We start from the raw sequence: 25742 nt of genomic DNA on the forward strand, positions 1-25742 counted from the left end.
AGCCTCAGACAAGCTGTACATGGGCCTGGAGGGCAATGTTGGGAGCTGCCGATTCAGTCAAGAGATCAGTCTATCCATAGCATCAGATCCTTTGGATTCCTCTTAGTGCACAGAGAAAAAGGGCTCTTATGCCGTGTATTGTTATCCTACCTGATTCTGTGTTGTGTTAACTGGTACCTCAGTATACTAGGGAAGAAAGTCACTTGTAGTTGAAGCCTTCAGTATGTACTGCAGAGGATAGTGAGACTAAATTTAATGGTGGATCACATTCTAAGAACCTTTAAACCATCTTTTATGGTAGTATTTAGCTAGGAGCTAGGAGCAACAGGAGACATTCCCCTTAAGGCTGGATGCTTGCTGTGAAGCCTGAGGGGACCTCTAACTCTAAAAACTCCATCAGCAACAGGGACAACCACACAACGATGTACAGAGGATGTGCTTCTTTAACAGATGCTCTATTGCTGCTCTTATGATTGCTTCCCAATTGAAAATGCTCCCTTTTGATAAATAAATCAACTGCCACTGTGCCAGCCTTTGTAGCAATCCTAAATGCAAAGTACAGTGGTACCTCGGTTTAAGAACAGTCCTGTTTATGAATGATTCAGTTTACGAACTACGCAAAACTGGAAGTAGTGTCCTGGTTTGTGAACTTTACCTCTAAGAACGGAATCCAAACGGTAGAAGGGCACCGGCAGCGGGAGGCCCCATTAGGGAAAGCATGCCTCGGTTTAAGAACTGACTTCTGGAACGGATTAAGTTTGTAAATCAAGGTACCACGTTACTCTTCACCATCAATAATTTTCTTTCAGTTTTAACTGCTATCAGCTCACCACCAGATTCTGAAGTAGGTCAAATCAACTAAGGACAATGACACCAAAATGTATCTTCTTCCAAGGCCCAATAGGGAACTGCAGTTGATTGGTCTACTAAACTTCCAAGAGAGGAAACTCCCATCTCAGAATTAATGGGAAGCCTGAACTACAGCTGGCCCATCACAAAGGTACTGCAAAGAACTACTAACAGCTACAGCTGGTCCTCCCAGAGGAAGGCTATTGCCCAACAGTAATAGTTGTTGCTACTAGAGGAATGAGGATACAGAAAAGATTTTATAACATTTTATTTGTAGTGTAAAGATTCTATACACACATTCCATCCTCCCACATTGCATGTCAGGCTTCTGTCCAATAGAAAAATAAAGAGGCAGAGATACAAGATAGCTTTACAAAATGTATAATTTACAGCATTAAAACTATGAACTTTACTTAAAAAAAAAAAGAATCAAAATTTGGAGAACATATTTTTAAAAGGATACTGCATCTTGCAATGTCTCTGAATATGATACTAACAGGGAGGGGAGGAAAAAGAGTAGCACTTTTCAAAAAAACCACCAGGCACTAAATATTGCCGTGAAGACAACACAGTTACAGATGTGCACACAAACTAGTTGGGCAGGACTGCAGGCTCTCTTCACCCCTAGGGTCTAAAGTCAATTTAGTGTTCATACGTTTTCAAATGGGGCTTTTTTGTACCAAGGCCCTGCCCCTTCTCAGAAGGGATTCTTAAGTCACTAAGAAAAGCTGTGCCATAATGTGCCTCAGGCAATGCAATCTGGCTCCTGAGGAACCAATGCTAGCTTTTTCAAGGAGTCAAACTCCAAATGCAGGGCCACTATCAAAGCAGCCATCTCATCCTTATGCATTCATCACCACAAAAAATACCCAAGACTGAGGCCGATACCATAAGGGGAGATGTGAATGGCAGTAAAAGTATTCCCTCCATACCCTCTGCAGATGACATCATTAGGTAAAGAACATTTTTAATTGGTGGGGAACAGGACTATACAGAAACTATGTACAAAAGCAGAATTTTAAGAGGAAAGGTGGGTAAGGAACATGGTTGAAGGATACCTCTCCATCACCCAGGGTACTGCCATGCAACAGCTCCCAACTGCGGTGGAAGAGGGAACATGTAGGTCTGCAATGAATAGGGAAGATCCAGCTCCTTGCTGCTCAAGATTCCTCATTTTTTAAAAAAACAAGCACTACAGTTGGGCATAGGAATAATCTTTAGTATAAGAGAATGAATTTCAACAATAGGGATAAAACTGGGGTTTCCAGAGGAAGTACCACTGCATAACAGGTATTCCGATTTCACTCCCCCCAGGAAGTGAGCATTCTCTAGAAGATCCACAGGATAGCTTTTCCAGATCAGGACAACTGAGGTTTGTCTGTACCAACGTATCGAAGCAGCAAGGGTTGAGCTCGGTTCAGGTGGCCCCGTCGAGTATTGGTGGCCAATCTTTGCTGGGCCAAGAAGGACTGGACTGGTGTAGAGGTGGATGACCGCTCCTCTGTAGCTCGCTGGTGCAGCGCCAGGCCCTGCAGTGGGAAAGAAAAGAAACATTTGGCTTGTGCCAGCAGACTCTTGGATGGAGATGGAGGGTCTTCACTGTTCTTCCTCCATAGGGCTCTAACCAGGACAGTATGTGTCAGAAGACAAAGGTCTGAATTCAAGAAGGCCATGTTCTGTGATCCAGACATATACAGGATCATCAAAATGATCTACTGTAAAGAGCCCAACTTCAGACATTTTACTCAGCAGTGTTTAGCAGCTGCAAAAGGTGTCTGGTACCAAAATAGTTAGAAAAAGTAAGAGATTGTCAGGATGTAAAGCTCCACAGCAGTTATTCATAATGTTCTCCTGCAAAGCAATGTGCCAACCTTCTCTCACACCCCTGCATCAGTACATGCACCTCTGTTTATGCCTAGTCCAATTCAAACTCACCATGTTATACCAAGCAGTGATGATGAGTTTCTCTTCTTGTTCCTGTTGAAATTTTGTCTTCTCAAAATCCGACTAATGAGATGAAGCACAGAGAGGAAAAAGGAGGTAAGTGGTCATGCTGCTAAACCCCAAGGCTGTGTGTGTGTGTGTGTGTGTGTTTGTTGGGGGGATTATGGAAAACCCCAAGCTTATGCTGCCAAGGCCAACCAAAACAGAGGGGAGATGAGAAGTGTACCTCTTCCTTTTATAGCTGTGTAGGACCTCAGTCTACCAATTTGATCCCAAGTGAAAGCAAACAGAGAGAAACTACCTGAGCTGCTAACAGGGTGGTCGAAACAGGCAACGCATGGCAAACCACTCATCTGAAATAATTTATATTGACTTTGGGAAGGTAAGGAATTAATGCATTATACCCAAGACACCTGTAGCTTATGGGTAAGAGGGCTGGCAGTGCGCACATCCTTGTTAATTTTGAAAACTTGTTATAATAAGTATTGCCCTGCTGGATCAGGCCAGTGGCCCACCAGATGTCCTTGGGAAGCTGTGAGCAGGACCAGAGCACAACATCAGTGTCCCTTCCTGCAGTTTCCAGCAACTGGTATTCAGAAGCGCATTCCTTCCTACAATGGAAGTAATTCATAGCCATCATGGTTAGTAACCGCTGATAGCCTAGTCCTCATTTAAAGCCATCAAAGTTTGGTGGCCATTACTGCCTCTCAAGGGAGCAAATTCCATTGTTTAACTAGAGGGGCCTTTGGCCTAATCAGGCAGGCTCTTATGTAAGAAGCTGCAACCCTCATTCTCGGACGAGGAAGAGGAGCTCACCTCCAGGTGGTTGATTTTCTTATCCTTTTCCTGCAGCTGGTTTTTCAAAGCCTGGATCTCCAGTGGAACTCCATGAGGCTGTTGCTTGGGATCCAGTTTCTTGATGACCTGTGAAAGAATAAAGAGAGATCTTCCATAATCACTTAGCTTTGGGAGGCCAAGACCATTTAGCTACTAGAGATGCCCTGAAGCAACATTGCTGACTGAATCACATTGACCGCAGGAAAGTGTGTATGATCTACAAAGCCATTTAGTGAGGCTTTGCCAAAGTATGCCAGTGCAGTGGCAAAAGGCACTGGAAAGACTTGACTTACTGTGCAGGCTTTGTCCATATAACGCTTGTATCGTTCCTCCATGGCTCTCATATCTTCATCTTTCTTCTTCAAAGACTGCTGCAGTTCATCAATCTTCTTGGCAGCTGTTGAGAAAGGCGGGGACATCAATGCTGCCCGGACCCCGAAATGTGGACGGGGGACAGATGGAGTAGCAAGAATCTTCACTCAATGCTCTACAAGGTCTTCTGATTTCTGGGTAGCCCATCCCATCCCATTCTGGTACCCAGCAAAGACTGGGCTTCGTCAAGACTCCTGAAGCAATGGATCTGTCATCCACCCACTTACTGTTGCTGTCCACTTTTGGCTCCAATTCATCAAGGCATTCCTTCTTCTTCTGAAGCTCTGCGTGGGCCTCATGCAATTTCTCTCTGACCAGGAAACAGAAAGAGAAACAGAAGCTAGGCATGCAGGTGTCTTGAAGAATAAGGACCAGAAACCTGAAGGGCGTGGAACCAAAGCCCTGCTGTGTATTGTGTGACAGCATCAATATGTTGCTAAGTAGCACAGCTGGACCCATAACAACCCCAGATATGCATTCATCAAATGCAACAAAGAAAACCAAGTGAGCTTTAGCCCTTTCCAACCCTGTCCCTCAAACTGAATTGAATCACTTACAGGTGCTCCTCCAGCTTCTTTTGTAGGAGAGAAGACTAAAAAGAGAGAGAAATGACTGCTTAGGATTTTTATTTTGTTTGCAGATCAATTAGCTAAGCTGCTGTTGTTATCATCTGACCACTAGAGTGAGTTGGTGCTATGTTCAGTATATTTTACACAGAATACTAAAACCTGTGTAGCTGTAGTGTACCCTGTACTCCTGAAGTCCTCCTGCACTCAGGTTATGCATAAATTTGCTGGTTTTGAAGGATTCATTCTGGGGGCACTAGGAGTTCAAGGTTTCAGTTCAGATTTGTCTTCATGAGCTAGGAAAGTTAAACTGGGATGTTGCTGACTCAGAAGCACTCTTAAAATGGAACAGAGAATCCCATTCAGTTCTGCAAACATGGTTGTCTATGCTGGCATGACAGGGGAGATAAAAATATCCAGTATACAGTAAGTGAACTGAACACAGCCAGTGGCTCAACTCTACGGTCAATCCTACTGTCAATTAACAAGGCTGCAGTCTAAAAAACAAAAGGTCTTTCTAGACTAGTTACTAATCCATTCATGCATTCAAACATCACACCCATCTTTGGCAATAAAAGCCAAAGTCCCCTCCCTCCACCTGAGACCATTCAGGGTCTGTCGCTCAAGTAGCATCAATAGATGTGTGCAATGCAAACGCATTTACTTTTCAAGATTTACTACAGCTTTTTACTAGGTGTGCAAATGTTGGTTTACATTGCTCATTGTCACTTCAACAGCATTTCTCTTTCACTTCCAGCTTAAAGGCTCTCAACCATTAGGAAGTTTTTCCTCTACTTCCTTTTCAATTATCCCAGTAGGGAAGCAACCTCCCTTTGGAAAATGCTGAACCATAACTGTTTACAGACTTACTAATATACAAGACTCAAAGGGCAGTAACATGAACAGTTACTGATTGTGTAGGAGACAGCACATCTCCTAAGAGATGTTGGTACAGTTAACTACTTTGCACCAATTCAGAAACAAATCTAGACTGCTCCTACCTATTCAGATTATCAGAATGCCGTTTGGAACAGAAATTACCAATTCAAAACAGCACCTATGATTCCCAGCTTCCCTTATGCACTAAGAAAACTGAACTTGTGCTCCTCTAACTAAACCTTCAGAATACGCAGGCCCCTTAGCAGCTCTTGGCAGGTGAACCCAGAGCAGCCCCTTGTCTTTGACGCACCAAGAACCAAGCAAAGACAGAAGAGAAGCAACAATGAGTTTGCAGTGGAGTAGGTTAGATGGTGGAAGCAACACAGAATGTGAAAGTACTTACAATGGCCTGGGCAGGATAGCCAGCAAGTCAGAAGGGAGAAAGAGAGGGCTGTTAGCATAGTGAGATTAGGGAAGTGAGGAGGAAAAGAGGTCTGGGCAGAAGGTAATGGTGATCATTAGAACAGGCCACAGGAGAGGGGACACAAGGCTCTCAAACTGGGGCAAAACTACACTTACAGCCTGCGAGTTCTTGCCCTCCCTCCCCCAATAGGCAACAAGCCCGTAAACCCGAGAAAAAAGGTTCTTAGCCAAATAGCACACCTTTCTCCAGCGTAGCTACCATAAACTGCAATTTTGCAGCTCCTAAGACCCACAAGTGTAGCCTTATCGTGGAATTTGTATGTTCAAGGAATCTTTACCACCCACATTATAGCAATCCTGTCAAACAGCAGTCAGTATCTGGGGATTAGCCCCACTTCTTTTTCATTGTTTCGAGCCCCAAGGTAATTTGGGAGGCTAAAAACTGCCTCTATACAGGCAGAGTTCCCCCACTTGGTACACAGAGAGCACACAATCCTAGACTAGATGTTGCAACAAAGATCTCATACGGCCCAGCTCCTTTGTTTTGTCTTGGTTTTAAGTCTCCATTGAGAAACTGACAGGTGGGTTTATGTTCCCATTGCTGCCACCCTGTAAGGAGGTCCGGATTCAGGCTGAGAGTAGACACCACCAGCCCCTGTGAAAATCTCCTTCAAAACCTCCCTGTGAGCCTGACTCTGACAAGGCCTCACAGAACCCTCTTTTCTCAAGCAAACTCACATCTTCTGCTTTGCTTCCTTGCTCCTGGAGGGCCCGTTGCAGCTCCTCTACTTGCACCTTGAGCTCAGTGATCTGTTGCTGGCTCAGTCTGGATAGAGAGAAGGGCAAATCAAATTAAAACAGGCAAGAGAAAGGCCAGCTGCAAGCAGCAACAAAGCCCACAGGACTGTCAGTACAGGTGGTGCCTAGAAAAAGGTACTGTGATAAGTTGTACACCTTCAAATGGCTCTGTTTATTTCTGAGCCAGGGCAATGAGAGGAGAAGGGAGCTTGCCCCTCACTAGTTAACAAAGATAAGCTAGGACAAAATTCTATTTAAAAAAATTGTTAGTTTAACATTCCTAGTAGATGATGCAAATAGTGCTTGAGCTCAAGGACACTCGCCAGTTGACCTTGCAAACATGGTTTCACTTGGCCAACAGTAAGAGTTTCCCCACTGGTTTTTAGAACAGGTGGTAGAATATTGCCTACCAGATAAGAAGAAGAACAGTGAATAAAAATAATCCAAATTAGAACTGCAAATTTATTAGCTGGTCAAAGGTTAAGAGGGACTGGAGAAGGCAGGTTGGATCTCCTAAGACCAGTGGGGACAAACTGCAAACTTTCCAGCTTATTGGATACCTCTGCTGTGCCTCTAGCTGGTTCTTAGTACGGTTAGATTCCTCCAGCAGCCCCTGCAATTCAGTCTGCTGCAGCCGATAGGACAGCTCTTGTGCACATAACATCTTGTTCTCATGCTGCAGCCGCACAATGGTCTCCCTGGCCGCAAGAAACACAGAATGTTATGATTATTAGCTGGGGCATTATCCAATGTTGTGGACCACCACCACTTCCCAGCCCAAACCCACCCACCCCCTGCTTCATGTGGGCCCATTCCTGACTCTTTCCCCCACTCCCAACCCTACAAGCTGTACTAAAAGGCAGAACAGCTCATAGAGAGGATGCAATCTCTAGAAGTGGGGGCCAAAGCAGAGCAATGCATATTGGGATAGACAGTATTCATAGAGATTACCGTGCTGTATTATCTAGCATATACATTAGGAGGATTCACTTAGAGCCTGACCTTTTAAAGAATACATCTCATGACTGTATAAAGCAGAAAACTGGGGTACAGGCTTAAGCAAACAAGCTGAAGGTGATCTTGGGATGACACCTGTTTCATCTACAATATCAGAAAAATAAATCCAGGATAGCACCCCACCACCACCACTTTCTCTTTATCACCAAAAGGACACCAGGGTAACATTGACTCCAACTTCTGGCTGATGGAAGTAATCAAGTATAATTATGAATAACAGCAAGTCCCCAATTTCAAATAGGCCCCATAGGCTTTTGCCTTTCTTCCTCCAAGACAGGATCCCCGAGGGGGCAAACTTTACTTGAGTTCTGCTGGCATGATCTCAGCTGCTAAGTTATCCACAGGAGAAGCAATTTCTTCTAGGATGGTATCTGCAAGGGGGGGGGGGAGAAACAGAAAGTACATTTATTTTTACTCTGGCTTTCTACCCAAAGGTGCAGGTGTTGTTGGAGGAGAGGAGCCAATTGTTCCTAAATACTACCTTGCTATAAAGCACAACCCTCTAAGATGGGATCACTCAAGCTTTCAATGTCACTTGACCTAGCCAGGGCTGGACAACTCATCTACCCTGAGTTGGAGCAATAAAAGTGCAGTTATGGGTCCCAGCAGTATTAAGCAAAACATGGTCCACACTGGCATCTATCACATCAAGAGAAATACATTTAAACAGGAGAAGAATGAAGGCTGAGAAAAGCCACACAGAGATGGGAGGTGAAACCGGTAACCTCACTTCAGGCAGCAGCCAACCATAATACAAGGTCTTCCCCTACAAGCAGGTTCAGGCAACCGAATGACAGACCAAGCACACACACCGGCTGTAGGCAAAGCTCTTGGAGACAGGTGTGTGAGATCCTATCAGGCTTAGCCTAAAATTTAATTTATATAATTTCTTTACCACCCTTCATTAAAAGAGATCCTAGGGTGATTTACATATCAGAACAATTAAGATCACAAATCACACAATAAACATTAATTAAAATAAAACAGTAAGAAAAGTTGTTCCGTATAGCTGCTCATAGAACTGTAGAGTTGGAAGGGACCACAAGGTCATCCAGTTCAACCCCCTGCAATGCAGGAATCTTTTGCCCAACGTAGGGCTCAAACTCATGACCCTGAAATTAAGAGTCTCATGCTCTACCAACTGAGCTATCCATTCAGCTTATAAAAACAGTCCAATCCATTAAAATCCTACCCTCTCAGCCCTCCTGTGGCTTCCAAGGAAGCTAACAGATAAGGGAATCCCCCTGTCTGTGCCTGTAGAAAGTTCTTAAAAATGAAAACGACAGCATTTAATTCATTTATTTTTACTGTACCCTTCCATCCCAAGTGGAATCTTCAGGTGTAAATAATCATAGTAAAAATATATATAATACATTTGCAAAAAACAGCCGTAACAACCAAAAAGGAATCGCAAAAACAGAAGCACAAAGCTCAATCAGCAACTAAATCAAATTAAAGGACATTTCAATAAAATAAATGTCCAAACAATATGCTCTTACATCAACACCTAAACGCACAAAGAAGGGTCTAGCTGGATTTCCTGCAACACAAAAATTCCATACTCTGGGCACCACCACCAAGGTGGCCCTAGCCCCTGGCCCACCCCGCTGTACATTTCAGATGGAACAAATCTCCCCTAATGATTGCAGCATGTAGGCAATGTCCCCATCTCTCACTGTGGCTCTTCGGGTATTAACAAATGTTAAATGTAGTAGACTGCTAGTTCACTGTAACTTGGGTGCACTTGGCCCTGTCAACACAAAGACATGTCCCTTTCCCCCTTAACTTCCAATCTTTGTTCTGAGGCAGACTTTATTGGATTTCACCGGGGTGGGGAAGACTTCTGATACTCACCTGCTTGGTTTAGGAATTTCTGCTGCACCTGAGCACATCGCAGTTCTTCATTGGCTTCCCGTAAGGCATCCCGCTCTTCAATCAGCCTCTAAGGAAAAAGGGTCAGGAATCACTCCAGGAAAAGGACCACTTAAGCTATGGTGGGCTGATGCCTTATTGTATACTACATTGTCCAAGTAACAGAAACTAGATGCTACTCCTGCCAGATTTATCTATTCTTGCCACAAGACTAGGAGTAGAGAATCTCAGGCCATATGCAGCCTTCAAGGCTCTCTGACATTTGGGACTCACCCCACATGCTCTCCAGGCCTGCTCTGTGCCCTCCTTTACCAGGCTGGAACGAGCCATTGAACTGTGATAATGGATGGGTAGATGGGTGGTGAATTTGTGTGCATATATAAAAAATCTGTATGGACATACCTAGATCTATACACACCCACCCACCACCAAGCTTGAGCTTTTGCGCAGCCAGAATGTAGCCCTTTCAATGAAGACAGAAGTCACATCCATTGCTTCACCCACTTTCCCCTGTGGCTCCTCCCACACTTGCATGCAACCTCCACAAGGCTGCCCATGAGAGGATGTGGCCCTCAAGCTGAAAAAGCTCCCTCACTCCTAGACTAGGCCTTCACCTGCAAGTCAAAGGAAAGACTCATCATCATCTTGTGGTACAAGTTCTGCATTACCTCTTTTTCTTTTACCAGGGCCTCAAACTTCTCCTTGAGGTTCTTGAACTCAAACTGCCATTTCTCCGCCTTCAAAGCCTCATCTGCATGTTTGCTGTGGAGCTCTTGCACCTGGAAGAGGGAAGAGTAGGAGTAGGGGTTTGCTGTGCTTATGATCTTTGCCCTCCTCTCCTGCTGCAAAGCAATCAGCAACGTTGCTTTTCATTACAGGTTGTCTTGAATCTATGTTTAGTATTGACGTCCTCCCAAACACCAAGAGTACAAGACTGTTTGAGACAACAGTTCTGCCTGCAAAGCCACAGCACAGCTACAGCTACCAGGTCAATCCTGGTCAAATGGGTTTTGCCTTTCTGGCTCCAATGGTGCTCCAATCTGTCTTTAGGATTCCTTCAGGACAGAGTATTATTGCAAGTGCATTCTGAAGGCTGCAGTCTGCTCAAATGCATTCTCTATTAACACCAACTCACCTGTCTCTTATGTGCCTCCAGCTGTACACGGACAGCATTCGCACGCCGAAGCTCCTCCTCCAGCTCACAAGTGCGCTGCATGTAGACGGTGTTTCTTTCCTCAAGCAGCCGAACCTGCCGCCGCAGGTCACCCAGGTCTTCCAGCTTCTTCTTGTAGGAGTCCACCATAGCCTCCAGCCGTCCCACCTTGTCTGAGGAGTGACTGCAGAACAGCAGGATATAGATATAAGTATAGGTATCTTTTGCAACTTTTAATGTCAGGTAACTCTGACTTTATTGGATAAAAAGTGGAGGGACAGAAAGTAACTCTACTAGCTATAGAAAACTACTGTGTAAACAGGAATTGCTGCAGCAAGGTCAAAGGGTGCCAAAAACTGAAACAATAATGGATAAGCAACAAGTATCCCATGCATTTTAAGGCAAACATTCTAAGTTGGATCGTTGCAAACAAGTTACTGTATAGTTAAATGGCAACTGTCCTTTGCTGGTTTGAACACAACAAACAAATAGTAAAGCATTTGATTCCCCACTTCTCCTTCCAGCCACTGGGATGTGATAGAAGAGGACGCATGAAAGCCCAAGGCTTGCTGATGCTCTTTTACATCACATGAAGTTATGGGTCAGTGCATCTATTCTAGAACTGAAGCACTATGTCTACATTTCTGTGTGAAACAGTCCAAAAATATGTTATAACAAAACTTGACTTTGCTTTAATGTGTAGCAAAATAAAAAAAAAGAAAGAAAGAAAGAAATCTGTGTGAAGTTACTTAACAGCATGCTTTGTACAAAACTCACAAACACAAGAAAAGGAAGACTGGTAATAGTGAGAGGCTGCAATGAATGCTGTTCCAGCACAGAAACCCATCCCCCTAGAACTACTAACATTCTCAATTAAACCAAATTCTTTACACACAAGCTGCCCCGCTTCCACCAAATTCCAGATAGTAGAGATTTTGATTATTCAGCAGTACTAATTGGATTCCAAGTAAGAAGCCACATTCCACATATTCACTCAAAACTCCTGGACTAATTTGCTTCTGCTTTTCCAGAACTTCAAACATTGGAAGAGAGACAGCATTCATCAGGGCTCCAGTGTATAGGCATGAGCCACCCACAAACCCTCTGGTGGGACTGTCAACTCTTCTCCATAGCTGCATTCAACCATCTGTGGCTGTTTGGGAATCTAGTTATAGATAGGTAGCCGTGTTGGTCTGCCATAGTCAAAACAAAATAAAAAAATTCTTTCCAGTAGCACCTTAAAGACCAACTAAGTTAGTTCTAGGTATGAGCTTTTGTGTGCATGCACACTTCTTCAGATGTTTGGGAATCTGTTACTCTGCCTTTTCAGTGGCAAAGATCACCGTGTTAAACTTAAGGATGTGTGCAAAAATGGACTGTCTACCTAAGAGTGTCCAAATATGCAGAGAAGCAGACCTCTGTTAGTCAGCAGCTGCAGTGGGAGGTTTGCCTATAAGGCAACACAGCACACCTGACACCCAAGATTCACAAATGTGGAGTTTTGACACACAGCAGGCCCAGGCTGGACCATGGGCTGCTTCACAAGCCGTAACACATAACCCAAAAATTTAAAGGGTATATTCACAGCTCTTGCAGCTGAGGCATTGAGGCACACTCACCGCAGCACATCCATCTCGTCTTTCAGTGCTTGGGCTTCCTCAGCCAGGCTGGTCAGCTCCTCATTGCGGTGTTGAAGCTCCAGCACTTCCTTTTCGAGATCTTCACAGCGCACTCGGAAGTCATCTCTGCTGCTTTCCAGCCTGGCCAAAATACATCTAGTTAGCTAGACTTTTCTTCTAATTATTCTCTGGACTCCACTGCCTTTGGGCACATTGTCCTGAGCGCAATATAACCTCCCCAGCCCAGTATCTGCCTTACCGGAAGTTCTCCTCTTGCAGCTGCTCTATCTGGGTTTGAAGCAGAAGCAACTTCTTGCCAGTGAGCCCAGCAGCATCGGACTCAAGCGAGCTTTTCTGTTCCCGGAGACTCTTGTTCTCTAGCGACAAAGTATTTTTTTCTTCCACCAGGATGGAGATCTGAGAGAAGGGAGGAGGAAGACTAGTTTCTAGGAGGTGGCCAAGTAATGGAGCTCTAAGTCCAGCTAAGAACTTTGCGGATTCTGCCAGGTCCTTCGTAAGCCCAACCAGCCTGTGACATTCAACCTCATTCTACTAGGGCCCTAGAAAAAGGGGAGAGCGGAAGCATAGCTCCTTAAGTCTTGGCTGTTCACTTCTTTCCCTTGGCTTTAAGCAGGCTGAAGAGAATCTGCTCTCCCACTCTCTATCAAATTGCTACATGTAGCCACAAGCAATCGGTTCCTTTTGCTGCTCTAGCAGACTTGTCCCCAGATTTTGCAAAACTATGGAACCATACAGTGGGTAACAGAGTAGGCTTAACAGACATTTGCATGCATGTGCAAAATAATGTCTACAGCTGGCCTCCTGCCCCAACACGCACAGCAGACATTGAAATTAGCCTCATCAGGACTCCTCTTGCACCAGCTCATTTGGCGGGAAGGAATTTTTTATCATCCACGCAGGTACTACTAAAGCATGTGTGAGCTACTGAAAGAAACTGCTAGCAAGCAAGTTCACTTCCTCTCTCTGCAAATCTGGCAGACTTTTTGCCAAGTACCTATGCTCCCTGAATGGAAGCAAAAACTTAATTACAGGAACCTACCGACCTGTTGCAGGGATCCAGAATTGCTATGAAGATTAAATGCTGCCAAATGAAGAGGCCACAAAAAACCCCTCAAGCCTGTACAGTGGTACCTCGCAAGACGAACGCCTCGTAAGACGAAAAACTCGCAAAACAAAAGAGTTTTTCGTTTTTTGAGTTGCTTCACAAGACGGATTTCCCTATGGGCTTGCTTCGCAAGACGAAAACGTCTTGCAAGTTTGTTTCCTTTTTCTTAAAACCGTGCATTCACTTCGAGGAGCAACTCATAGCACGCGGTGTGGTAGCCTTTTTTGAGGTTTTTGAAGACTTTGGTGATTTTTGAAACTTTTCCAAAGTCCGTGCTTCGCAAGGCGAAAAAATCGCAAGACGAAAAAACTTGCGGAACGAATTAATTTTGTCTTGCGAGGCACCACTGTATATACATTCCCTAAACCTAAGTGATTCCAGAATGTTCAAATGCAGTTTAGAACCTAGAATGCAGAAATGTGGATTTGTAGCTGTATTAGTAGAGTCTGAAAGCACTTTTAACTCAGGCCAGGCCCAACCCTGCTTCTGTACTGGGTGCAAGCAACTCCTCCAACACTCTCAAGCAGTTGTTAACTTGTCAACATGTCACATGCTCATGCAAGGAGGTTAGGCTGGCTCCACCAGGCATGGGGCTCCACTGCTGGGTGAGCAGGTCTGTTATCATAGGCAAGAGCATGGGAAGAGGGAAAACACTCACCTTCTTGAAGGGGGCTGCATCTCCAGGGGCACTTTAGCACCTTGGAGGAGTAAAGGGTTTGTTTTTGTAAAGGGAGCGAGATCAGCCTATCCTTTCTCAGGTCCCCCACAACCCACCCTTCCTGAAATATCCAAAATCTCCACAGCTGCACTGTCTGCTCTTTAAATTTAGCCCCTCTGCCGGACACCAGTCTCGTTCATATGGCTTTAACAGGTAAAAAGAGGCATAAAGCCCAGGACCACTGAATCCAAGGTCAGCCCCAGAACTACCAAGCTGGTCTTGTTCTTCGTCCACAGCAATCTCAAAAACAATGAGGGAAAGAACAGCTGTGCACTAGGAGGAGGGACACGGACTCGCACACCACACTGCAGCCAAACCCAGCTGTCGCCATGCAGCCCAGCAAGCTCACACCATCCACAAAGAACTGCACTTCCCACCCCACCCCGGAAACGGGACTGCATGAGGGAGGAACGGAAGGCAGGCCCTCACCTTGCCTTCATAAAAGGAAAGACAGAATATCCAAATGCCCAGAATAGGCCCAGTCCCCAAACACCACCAGCTCAGTGCACATAGAGCTGTGCAATATGGAGAGGCAGGCAGGGAGGGAAGGGGAGAGAAAGGATGGTAATCAAGATAGAAGATCAGAAAATAGCATGTCAGGACTCCTGCAAAATTCCAGCACAGAATATATACCAGGGGTGGGGAACCTGTGGCCCTCCAGATGTTATTCGGAATCTCTCATCAGCCCCAGCCAGCATGGCTAATGCTCAGAGGTGACAGACAATGCAGTCAACCAAACGTTACAAGACAAGAGGTTCCCTACCCCTGATATATACTTCCCCATAACTTCCGAGGAAGGGCAGAACCCACTGGAGACCTGATGGTGCTCAGTATTTTCCCATTGTTTCTATGAACAGCCTCCTGGCTTCCATCATCTGATGCACATTCTTTTAAGTCCACAGCAAACAGAGCTGGTTTCCACGTCCAATATTCTTGGCTCCCAAGAGGTACTCACCTGCTGCTCTAGGTCATGGCAGCGCTGGCGCATGTCATCCGTCTCCTCTAGGTCATCACTGAGGAAGTAATACTTTCTGGACTGCAAGGGAAAACCGGAAAGGTACAAGGAGTTAGTCAGTCAGTCAATAAAAGTCTATATACTACCACAGACACTGAGCAAGGCAAGCCACTCATAGTAGCCCAAGCCTAGCCTTCATCCTTCACATTACCTCATCTGGCCCCACAAAAAAGGGGACCTCTTTCTCCATTCCTGCTCAGCCTACATTGAATTTGCATCATTAGGGGTTATGCCGCCCACCCACTCTTAATATATATCACAAGTACCTGGCTGTCAAAGTTCCCATAAGTCTCTGAGCTCAGCGTGTCCGACGAATCTTTGTTTAAGAGCTGCAAAAGACAAAGAGGTTTGGTAAGTGGTCACATAGAGGTGACTCACAGAACTTTCTAAGCCCTGTATTCCAGGAAGCAGGCATAGGTTAAGTAGAACATCTTTCGGAACTTTCATCTAATGAGCACCAGGCCTGGCAGCAGGGAGTGGGCAAGACTTGGGGGGGGGGGGGATTAGCATGAAAGCAGCATCATTACCTGGGAAGAGGCAAGATTGTAGGTTGAGAATGAGGGGCACTTCCTGACCAGGGAAATCATTAGCAACACAAAGCAAGCATCCAGTTCCGGAGCCTAATGGCTTCACACTAGGCTGAAGGACACAGTTGCACTCACCTCCTGTATTGCTGTCATAACAACATGCTGCACAGATTCCTCCAGGGTCATGATCTGCTGGATGTGATCTGCAAACAGATGAGGCTGGGCACTCAAATTACTCTCCAACTAGTTCCTTCCTCCTTTGGCCAGATTCCCTCCCCTGCCCCAAATCATGCATGAGGGTTGGTACAGCCTCTAGGAGTGGGGCCCAAATTTCAACGAAGTATTTTTGTGCGTGTGGCAGAATGTCAGATCTCTGTCTGTCTGTCTCTCACTGCACCCTCCTTCTGTCTCAAACTGTTTTAAGAGGCTGATATCCCAACTAGAATCGGGAGTGAAGAAAACTGAGAGGAGAAAACCCAAAGAGAAAGATTGGAAGCTCTAGCTTAAGGAGATCCTGAAGTTATATGGATGAGGCAAGAGCCACCTGAATGGAGAGGACTAACGAAGGGAAACTAAGTCCCTGTAAGCAGGACAGCAATGCCACAACAAGTAAGGCACCTGCTTTCTAGACCCCACCCACACACAGCAGGTATTTAGAGCAGCCATTGCAGAGTCATCCTCATGCCACAGATGCCCATAAAGCTCCACTGTGACATCCCCCCATTGTAATTGTCATTTGCATACATATACCTTGCTTTCTCTCACAGCTGATGGCACAGCCCAGCACCAGCTGCAGCAGCTTGCCCAGCTCAGCTGTGTCAGACAGTTCTCCAACCAGAGCTACATCAGGCAGCAGCTGCTCCGGGACTTGGTGGCCCAGGACCTGAGAAGACAGCAGCGGATATAGCTTCTGACACCCAGCAGACCTTTCACTGTTGCTGCCACCTACCTATTCCACCCATCTCACTGAGTCTGTGACAGCAATTTGCCTGGGAGAGGACAGGTTACTTTTCAGTATCTTTATCTTAGGTTTGAAATCAGCCACTTGTCCAGCACTAGTCTGTGGCAAGCCTCCAAGTGACCAAACAATGAAGCTTCTGAAACTGCAACAGCCTCTGCCAGTGGGCAATAAGTGACTTACACAGACAGGTGAGGAAAGGTGAATATTTTTTTTTTTTAAGTTATGGTCTAGTAACTTGGGTGGACTTGTTAGCAAGACTGCCTGTGCTAAGGAGCATTTACTACTACTACTACTACTACTACTACTACTACTACTACTACTACACTTCAATCCAATTCTTCCTCCAAACAGCTCAGGGTAGCATATATAGTTTCCCCACTGTTTTATCCCTGTGAGTGGATAGATTAGGCTAAGAGGTAGACCCAAAGTCACCACCCAGGAAGCTTTGGAGTAAATCAGGGATTTGAAACAAAATCTCCCCAGTCTAAGTCTCACTTGCCACTCCACTCCACTGGCTGTCAACTGTGTCCTGGGAGTTCTGTACACAGAGAAAGGCACATCCATAGAGAACCAATAACATTTACCCGGCTTTTCTAGAGCAGAGCTATTTTTATTATGCTTATTCAATTTATTACCCACCCTTCACCAGCAGGTCCCTGGGCAGACTACAACAATCTAAAATTCAGTATTAAAACCAGCTAAAACTAATTGCCATCAAAGGGATAGGTGGGTCCTGAAAAAAAAAGAATGTTAGACTGGAACCATGAGCTCCGTCTTTCAGTGATGGCTTCAATACAGCCAGGCTGAGTGATTGTCAGAGTTTTGTCCCTTAGCATTCACCTGCTGCTCTACTACCCAAGCAGAGACCCTTAAATTTCACTACAGGCTTGAGCTATGCCCTGAAATACATCACCACCATGCCAGCAAAGCCAAACCAGAAAAGGTACTCACATCCTGGGAGTATTCAACCACACTCTGCAGGACCTTCTTCAAGTTGCTCACCTGGAGGCAAGATAGAGGATGACTTAATATAAATATGCAGGTTTGTTAGAGTACTGAGACCTGTCATTCCCACTATATTTCCCCTTTCCAAAGGCAATACAGCCAATGAGCAAGACAGCCTATTTCCCATGCTGGTATGGAAAGAAAAGAAAAGAAGCTGGTCATGCTCAGTCATCTTCAGAACTACTCTGATGGGAGAGAAGAGTCCAGGGTTGATGCAGGACAGGCATCCTATTGGGGTGAAGAGCCCTTCCTACCAAATCCCACCCTCATCTTCAAATCACAAAGCTGGCTGATCAACCTAAGCCAGCCAAGAAACCCTGAAAATTGAACAACTCTGCTTTCAAGGTATTGCTAAGTCAGAGTCTCATGACTTCTGGAGTTCATTTACTGGCAGTATTTAGGACTGCTAAGCATCTAGGTCTTAGAGACCACCACTCAGTCCATTCTCACTTCATACCTTCAGCCTCCAGTTGTCACCGGCATCATCTTTAATCCTCAGGAGCCAGGTTTCATTGAACCAAGATGGGTCTCTGGAAATGAAAACCATAAAGCTGTTGCCTTTGGTTCGGGGGTGGAAAGCAAACTCTGAGCAACTTTGTGAACTTGCACATAAGCATTGCGAAACAGATGCTGTCTTCTGTCTCACAAAGAGCTACATTCACATTGTCCCAATGTGACAAAGAAGGCAACCACAGGAGCTTTCCCGCTGCTAAGCTGTTGTCTGTCCTTCTCTACTATCAAACTGTCAAATTAACTCATTAGGGAGGGAATTCTGATTTCTGGCAGCAGCACAAACTTAAATGGTCAACTTGCTAACCTGGGACAGAGATAAAAGAGAGATTTGTGAGGGAGTGAGGGGAGAATTTGGCCATGCTGACCATGATAACTCTTGTGAACACTCATTAAGATAACCACCACGACACTCACATTTTGTGCAGCACCTGGGCAATCGTGACCCCGCTGGCCAAATCCTGTTCTTTGGCACATGGAGATGGAACATGAAACGTCTGCAGCTGGAGGAAACAAATCAAATCAGCAAGTGAACACTTTAAGTGCAAAAATAGTGAATTCTTGGATCTGGGAACAGAGGAAGCCCATTCTGAACCAGCCTACAGAGGGACACAACCTGAAATCTGTCAGGGTGCTGGTGACAGTGTTAATATCAAAGAAGAAAAATACACTTTTTCTGGATAACTCATCTAATGGGAATATCTCCATAAGAATGAAAACTGTGGAGTTACAAAGAATCTTGGCTGAAGGTGGCAACCCTATGTAGGTTTAGGTGCACTTAGGCTCCATGATTAGACACAGAGATCTTTAAAACCAAACTTGGAAATCTATGCCAATAGATAAGTCTGCTGCTGCAAGACAACAGTGCCTGCCACACACATGTACCCCCCACACAATGAGCTCGGCACGAGTACTCCCACATGCCTGCAAGGCGCTGATATACACAATGAATCACTAAGCAGAGGCAGCCCAGCTGTCACGCTCACAGTCAGGGCATCCTTGAGTATAATGAAATAGAAGTCTTCCAAGCTACCTCCTGCCTTGAGAGCAGCTACAGGATTTACACCTAGGAGATTTAGGAGTGGCCTTGGTCCTCTCCTCCAACATGCACACAGTCATCGCTGCTTGTTTTCCCATGATTTTAACCTTGCTTCCTCAATTGCAATCAACAGGCTGAAACAACACATTAAGGTTTTCATATTAACCAAAAAGATTACCAAAACAAGTAAGCTTTCTGTCTTTGAATTATCTAGTCCAATTTGGGGTTTTCTACAGGGTCAGATATTTCTCTTACCTACCTCGCTATTAAACAATGCTCTCCTTTTGAATGTTAATGTGGCCTCTTTGGAAAATGGTGGCTACACTACATCCAGTGAATGCCACAAACACCCCACCTTCCTCTGTATTTTGGGTACCTCCCCCTTAAAATTTCATTTGGTTGATGTCCTAATTCTTATGGTTCTCAACTGAAACAGCTAAGTGGCAATACCTTAAATTGGATTAGGTCCTATTTGTGTCAAATTATCAGCCTCTCAAGTTACACTGAACTCTCAGTTGTGCAGAAATCAGATCCCATAGCTCTCTTATTCACTGGAATCAACATGTTTAGACCAAATTTACATTTTAGGAAACCATGTGTGCCTACCTTCTCCAAATTGTTTACCCCTCTTAATAGAAGTCCCATCAACTACCTGCATGAGGTAAAGTACTGATGTTTTTCCTAAGATACAGTGGTACCTTGGGTTACATACGCTTCAAGTTACATACACTTCAGGTTACAGACTCCGCTAACCCAGAAATAGTATCTCGGGTTAAGAACTTTGCTTCAGGATGAGAACAGAAATTGTGCAGCGGCGGCGCAGCGGCAGCAGAAGACCCCATTAGCTAAAGTGGTGCTTCAGGTTAAGAACAGACCTCTGGAACCAATAAAGCAGTGTTTCCCAACCTTGGGCCTCCAGCTGTTTTTGAACTACAGTTCCCATCATCCCTGACCATTGGTCTTGCTAGCTAGGGATGATGGGAGTTGTAGGCCAAAAACATCTGGAGGCCCAAGGTTGGGAAACACTGCAATAAAGTACTTAACCCGAGGTACCACTGTACTGCATCCCACATAAACACAAGTATCAGGCCTCCTTTAGTATCCGCGACTGACATTTGACCTCAGCATGCCTAAGAGTAGAAGGGTCTCTCCTGCTGGGGGCAGTCTTTACAGGTCTTGCCATGTGAAAGCATCCTAAAGTGGTCCATCTTAGAGCTCTGGCTAATAACATTACAGCACATGGGCATCCACCTTCCCATCAGATCTTGCTTGGGTACCACCTCCAGCCTTCTCACACAAGGCTGACAGATGCCTGATTCTTACTGAAGAAATCAGCATTCCATTCTGAATCTGGCAGAAATACCAGCCATCTTACATTAGTAAATTTTTTCCTAAATATCCAGGTCCCATAAACAAAAGGGACCGATTCGGATGGTCCGCCCCCACCACTTAATGGATCCAAATGGTTTCCAGAGAGTGGTTGGGGATGCTTTATCCCATGTTGATGGCCTTTCAGCCGATTCCCTGGTGGCCCGCTGGAATGTGGAGTTAACCAGGGCTATTGACTGTTTGGCTCCGAAGCGCCCTCTCCGATTGCATGAAGCCCGGAGAGCCCCGTGGTTTTCCACGGATCTGAGGGCAATGAAACAATCGTTGAGACGGCTAGAGCGCCGGTGGCGGATAACTCATTCTGAATCTGACCGGACACGGGTTAGAGCTCAACGTCGAGCCTACCAAGTGGCGATAGCGACGGCGAAGAAGACTTTCTTCACCGCCTCTATTGCATCTGCAGAAAACAGCAGCAGGAGACTCTTTCAGGTGGTTCGCAATTTAGCGGAACCACCTGTAACATCGGGGCCCAGTACGGGCCACATGTTCTCCTGCAATGATTTTGCAAATTTTTTTGCAGATAAAATCGCTCAGATTCGGGAAGAAGTAGACTCCACCGTGGGAGCAGGGCCGGGGCGGGAGAGTGCTAGAGTCCTGTCTGGTCAAGTTGTGTGGGATAAATTTCAATCTGTTACCTCCGAGGATGTGGACAGGCTGCTTGGACGAGTGAAGCCAACCACCTGTCTCCTGGATCCTTGCCCATCCTGGCTTATAAAAGCTAGCCGGGAAGGACTGGGCGATGGGCTTCGTGGGGTGGTGAATGCTTCCCTCCGTGAGGGAGCCTTCCCAGACCCGCTGAAAGAGGCGGTTATTAAACCGCTTCTTAAAAAACCATCTTTAGATGCGGCCACAATGGCCAATTATCGCCCAGTCTCAAACCTCCCATTCTTGGGCAAGGTGATTGAGCGAGTGGTCGCTGAACAACTCCAGGCACGCCTGGAAGAAGCGGACCATTTGGATCCCTTCCAGTCGGGATTCAGGCCTCATCATGGGACTGAAACTGCCTTGGTCGCACTGGTTGATGATCTCCGGCGGGCTAGGGACAAAGGTGAGAGCTGTTTCCTAGTTCTGCTGGATCTCTCAGCGGCGTTTGATACCATCGACCATGACATCCTTCTGGACCGTCTTGAGGGGCTGGGAGCTGGGGGCACTGTCATACAGTGGTTCCGCTCCTTCCTCCTGGGCCGTGTTCAGAAAGTGGTGGTGGGGGATGAGTGTTCAGACCCCTGGCCGCTCACTTGTGGGGTGCCTCAGGGTTCTGTCCTCTCCCCCATGCTTTTCAACATCTACATGCAGCCGCTGGGAGCGATCATCAGGAGGTTTGGGCTGGGTGTTCATCAGTATGCAGATGATACCCAGCTCTACCTCTCTTTTAAATCAGAACCAGTGAAGGCAGTAAAGGTCCTGTGTGAGTGTCTGGAGGCGGTTGGAGGATGGATGGCGGCTAACAGATTGAGGTTGAATCCTGACAAGACAGAAGTACTGTTTTTGGGGGACAGGAGGCGGGCAGGTGTGGAGGATTCCCTGGTCCTGAATGCGGTAACTGTGCCCCTGAAGGACCAGGTGCGCAGCCTGGGAGTCATTTTGGACTCACAGCTGTCCATGGAGGCACAGGTCAAATCTGTATCCAGGGCAGCTGTTTACCAGCTCCATCTGGTACGTAGGCTGAGACCCTATCTGCCTGCGGACTGTCTCGCCAGAGTGGTACATGCTCTGGTTATCTCCCGCTTGGACTACTGCAATGCGCTCTACGTGGGGCTACCTTTGAAGGTGACCCGGAAACTACAACTAATACAGAATGCGGCAGCTAGACTGGTGACTGGGAGCGGCCGCCGAGACCATATAACACCGGTCTTGAAAGACCTACATTGGCTCCCAGTACGTTTCCGAGCACAATTCAAAGTGTTGGTGCTGACCTTTAAAGCCCTAAATGGCCTCGGTCCAGTATATCTGAAGGAGCGTCTCCTCCCCCATCGTTCTGCCCGGACACTGAGGTCCAGCTCCGAGGGCCTTCTGGCGGTTCCCTCACTGCGAGAGGCCAAGTTGCAGGGAACCAGGCAGAGGGCCTTCTCGGTGGTGGCGCCTGCCCTGTGGAATGCCCTCCCATCGGATGTCAAGGCGATGGACAACTACCTGACATTCAGAAGACATCTGAAGGCAGCCCTGTTCAGGGAAGTTTTTAATATGTGATATTTTAGTGTATTTTTTATCTCTGTTGGAAGCCGCCCAGAGTGGCTGGGGAAACCCAGCCAGATGGGCGGGGTACAAATAATAAATTATTATTATTATTATTATTAAAAGACCCTTCCTTGTTAGCTGAGAGCTCCCAACAGCATCTGTGGACTCAGGCACAGGGGTATTGAAGAAAAACAGTGTTAGGGCTGCTCAATTCAGCGTAAACAAAGACTCCTGTGTTTTTAATACTTGTGCAGGAGAGACAAGCTTGACAGGTTCAGCTCCTCCTCTCTTACTGCTGCAGTGCTACGAAAGGCTGATCATACCAAAATCCTTCCTTGTATGACAGTTGTTGCATATAGAATCTAGAAACAACAACTCCAGTATTTTCTGCCCTGGGCAGAGATAGAAGCATCCGGCATCTTTGGCATGGTGGGTTAGGGAGAAGGTGATTAGCAATGGAAGAACAAAGTCTTCTCATTACAGCTATTAGTGATAAATAGGACATAGGGCAATCTAACCAGGAAGCTCTTAGAAGCCAGAGCAGCATCCACTCTTAATAAGCCAAGCAGCCATTCTTTAAGTCAGGCAGAGGTATGTGCTGCTCTAGTTGTTCAAACACTAGTTTTTCCAGTAAAAACGAAAAATCATTTAAATCTAAAATATGACAATAATGAAGCACACAAATATAAATATCACACAAATATAATACTTCAAAGAACTCTCCAGTTGGCTCTAATTGCAAAAGAAAAAGTTTTCCAGAAATATTTTCCTTGAGCAAGTTGGTGAAGTTTCTGAGTCAAAATCCACTTATTCTTCACCATTTTAATGCAAAAAACAAAATGTCTTGTGGTACTTTAAAGTAGGAGGATGGTATTCAATTAAATAATTGTGAGAGGGGAATGACTTCCACTTGTGCAAAAAGATTTCCCCCTCTGCCCCCCGCACTTCTCCCACGCTATCCCCAGATCTGCTCTAGAGAGTTGAGGGAACCCCCAGAACAGATTTAGGGAGTACATGGGGGGGGGGGAATATCGTTGCACAAACAGAAGTTGTTCTTCTCACACATAGAGGTATTTAGGAGTGCTCTGAATAAAAACCCTAACAAATTAACTATGGCATAAGCTTTTGTGGACTACTACATCAGATGCATGAATTGTTAACCCGTTAGCAGATACACACGGGGGGGGGGGGGAGTGAGTGAAGGAGAAAGTCAGCAGTGAAGTAAGCAGCAGGGGTAGAAAGAAATGCAATACAAAGGGTACAGACTGAGGCAATTACAGTAATGCTTAAAGTTGTCACAGTAACAATTCACAAAGCATGGTTGATTATCAAAAAAGCATCCTGACATTCGTAAGCTACTTCAACACACGCAATAGGACAAAACCCTGTTACCTTGATTTGGCTCACAGGTGACACAACTGAACTTAACAATTCAGTAGTTTTCACATTGTTGACTTTATTACACATGTGGCCCAAAAGCATGAACATTTGTCAGACCCCTGAATCTTCTTCTCAAAACACTGAATCAAATTAATGGACAAATAGCAGCTTCCACAAGGGTTCTCTCAAGAATAAGCAAATCAACACGAATAAATGCTTTTCCTTATTTCAGGATTGGTATGAAATGGTCCAGTTTGGAACTGGGCCCCAGTTGAGTAGCATATAAATTTATTTCTAATAATCCAGCCTCTGGCTCTCTCATATATTTAACCTCACCAATTAGACTGGTCTGAACTATAGATTGAGCATGTGTTGCCTTCTTTCTTAACATTCCAAGTTGTTTTAAGTTTGTTCCTCTGATGAACTACAAACCTCTATGTCTTGTTCTACACATTTTTAAGCAGGGTGAACTAGATTATCAACCTCACTCTCATTATGTTACTCCTTGGGGAGTTTGGCAAGATGGGAATTAATTTGATACCCTTCTTTGTTCAGCATTTGGTGCTGGGCACAGCAGGTGGGGGGGGGGGGAAGATTCTTCCAAAGGAAGGACAGAGAAAGAGAATCTCGAGGAACAGCAGCCAATAGTTGGAAGCCCTAATCATTCCAGTTTTGGACACAAAAGAAAAAGCTAGTTTAAGGGAGCGGGTGGAGGGAACGGAGAAAATCCACAGCGCCAGGGGGCAAAGAGCGCAAATGCAGAGTCACTGTGTGTCGAGTGGAGCCTACAAAAATAGCCCGAGGCTTTAAGGCAGACTTGCGGCACCGGGAGGTTTTTAAGAGGATTTGGGAGTTGAGGAGCGGAGTTGAGAGGTAGCCGGGAGGCCTCAAGACTTTCCTGGAAGGAACTCCAGGGGCTGAGCAACCGGTGCTGCTAAGTTCAGGCCTTTGCCGCGGACTTTAACCGACGTCCCTCCCGCCCGTGTTCACCAAACCAGGTGGTTATTACAGGTGTCCATGCACACGATACATTCATACACCCCCCCACACACGCATCCTCTGTCGGTGCATAATGCTTATGGGTGGAACAGCGGGTGTAAAGCACGTCCGTGAGAATGCAGAAACGTGAGCGGCAATCCCGGGTTAAACTAACCCGGAATAATAAAAAAAGAAACAGGGGCGCGTGTGGCCTTGTAGGCCATTCTTCCCCTTCCCCAAGGAAGGGTTATCCCAGGCGGCTGGGCAAGGAAGCCGGGCGGGAAGGCACCTGTTGAAGACGGGGAGGGGGCGGCAGTGGCAGCGGGGGTAACTCGGGGGGGGGCGCCCTATGGAGGTGGTGGCGGGAATCAGCCGAGGGGCGGCGGGCGACCCCCCGCGCTCCAGCTCCCGGGCTTACCCAAGTGAGAAGCGCCCCGCAGCGCCCGGCCGGGCCCGTCTCGCTCATGGCTCCGGCGCTGCAAGCCGCGGTACTCCGAGCGCCACGCCCCCTGCTGGCCTAGAGCGGCCCCTTGCGCAGCCCGCGCGTGACGTCAGCCGCCCGCGCCCCGCCGTCGGCAGCTGGGGCG

General features: G+C 46.1%; 1 protein-coding gene across 1 annotated transcript; it reads right to left on the bottom strand.

Annotated features, from left to right (window-relative positions):
- Window positions 1-1102: 1102 nt before the first annotated feature.
- HOOK2 (hook microtubule tethering protein 2) lies at window positions 1103-25688 on the bottom strand. The gene is made up of 22 exons (XM_081846186.1): window positions 25574-25688; window positions 18609-18694; window positions 18139-18211; window positions 17628-17678; window positions 16466-16598; window positions 15851-15918; window positions 15455-15517; window positions 15129-15209; window positions 12589-12746; window positions 12330-12470; window positions 10693-10894; window positions 10226-10336; window positions 9540-9627; window positions 7987-8056; window positions 7229-7366; window positions 6609-6696; window positions 4560-4594; window positions 4230-4312; window positions 3924-4027; window positions 3610-3717; window positions 2785-2856; window positions 1103-2378 (listed from the first exon to the last, which is right to left on the bottom strand). Exons 1-22 carry the CDS (start codon window positions 25619-25621, stop codon window positions 2208-2210), a joined length of 2172 nt encoding a protein of 723 aa, XP_081702312.1. The 5' UTR covers window positions 25622-25688; the 3' UTR covers window positions 1103-2207.
- Between the last annotated feature and the right edge of the window lie 54 nt (window positions 25689-25742).

The sequence above is a fragment of the Podarcis erhardii genome (genome assembly GCF_964252035.2).
Source record: "Podarcis erhardii genome assembly, chromosome: 2".
Lineage (NCBI taxonomy): Eukaryota > Metazoa > Chordata > Lepidosauria > Squamata > Lacertidae > Podarcis > Podarcis erhardii.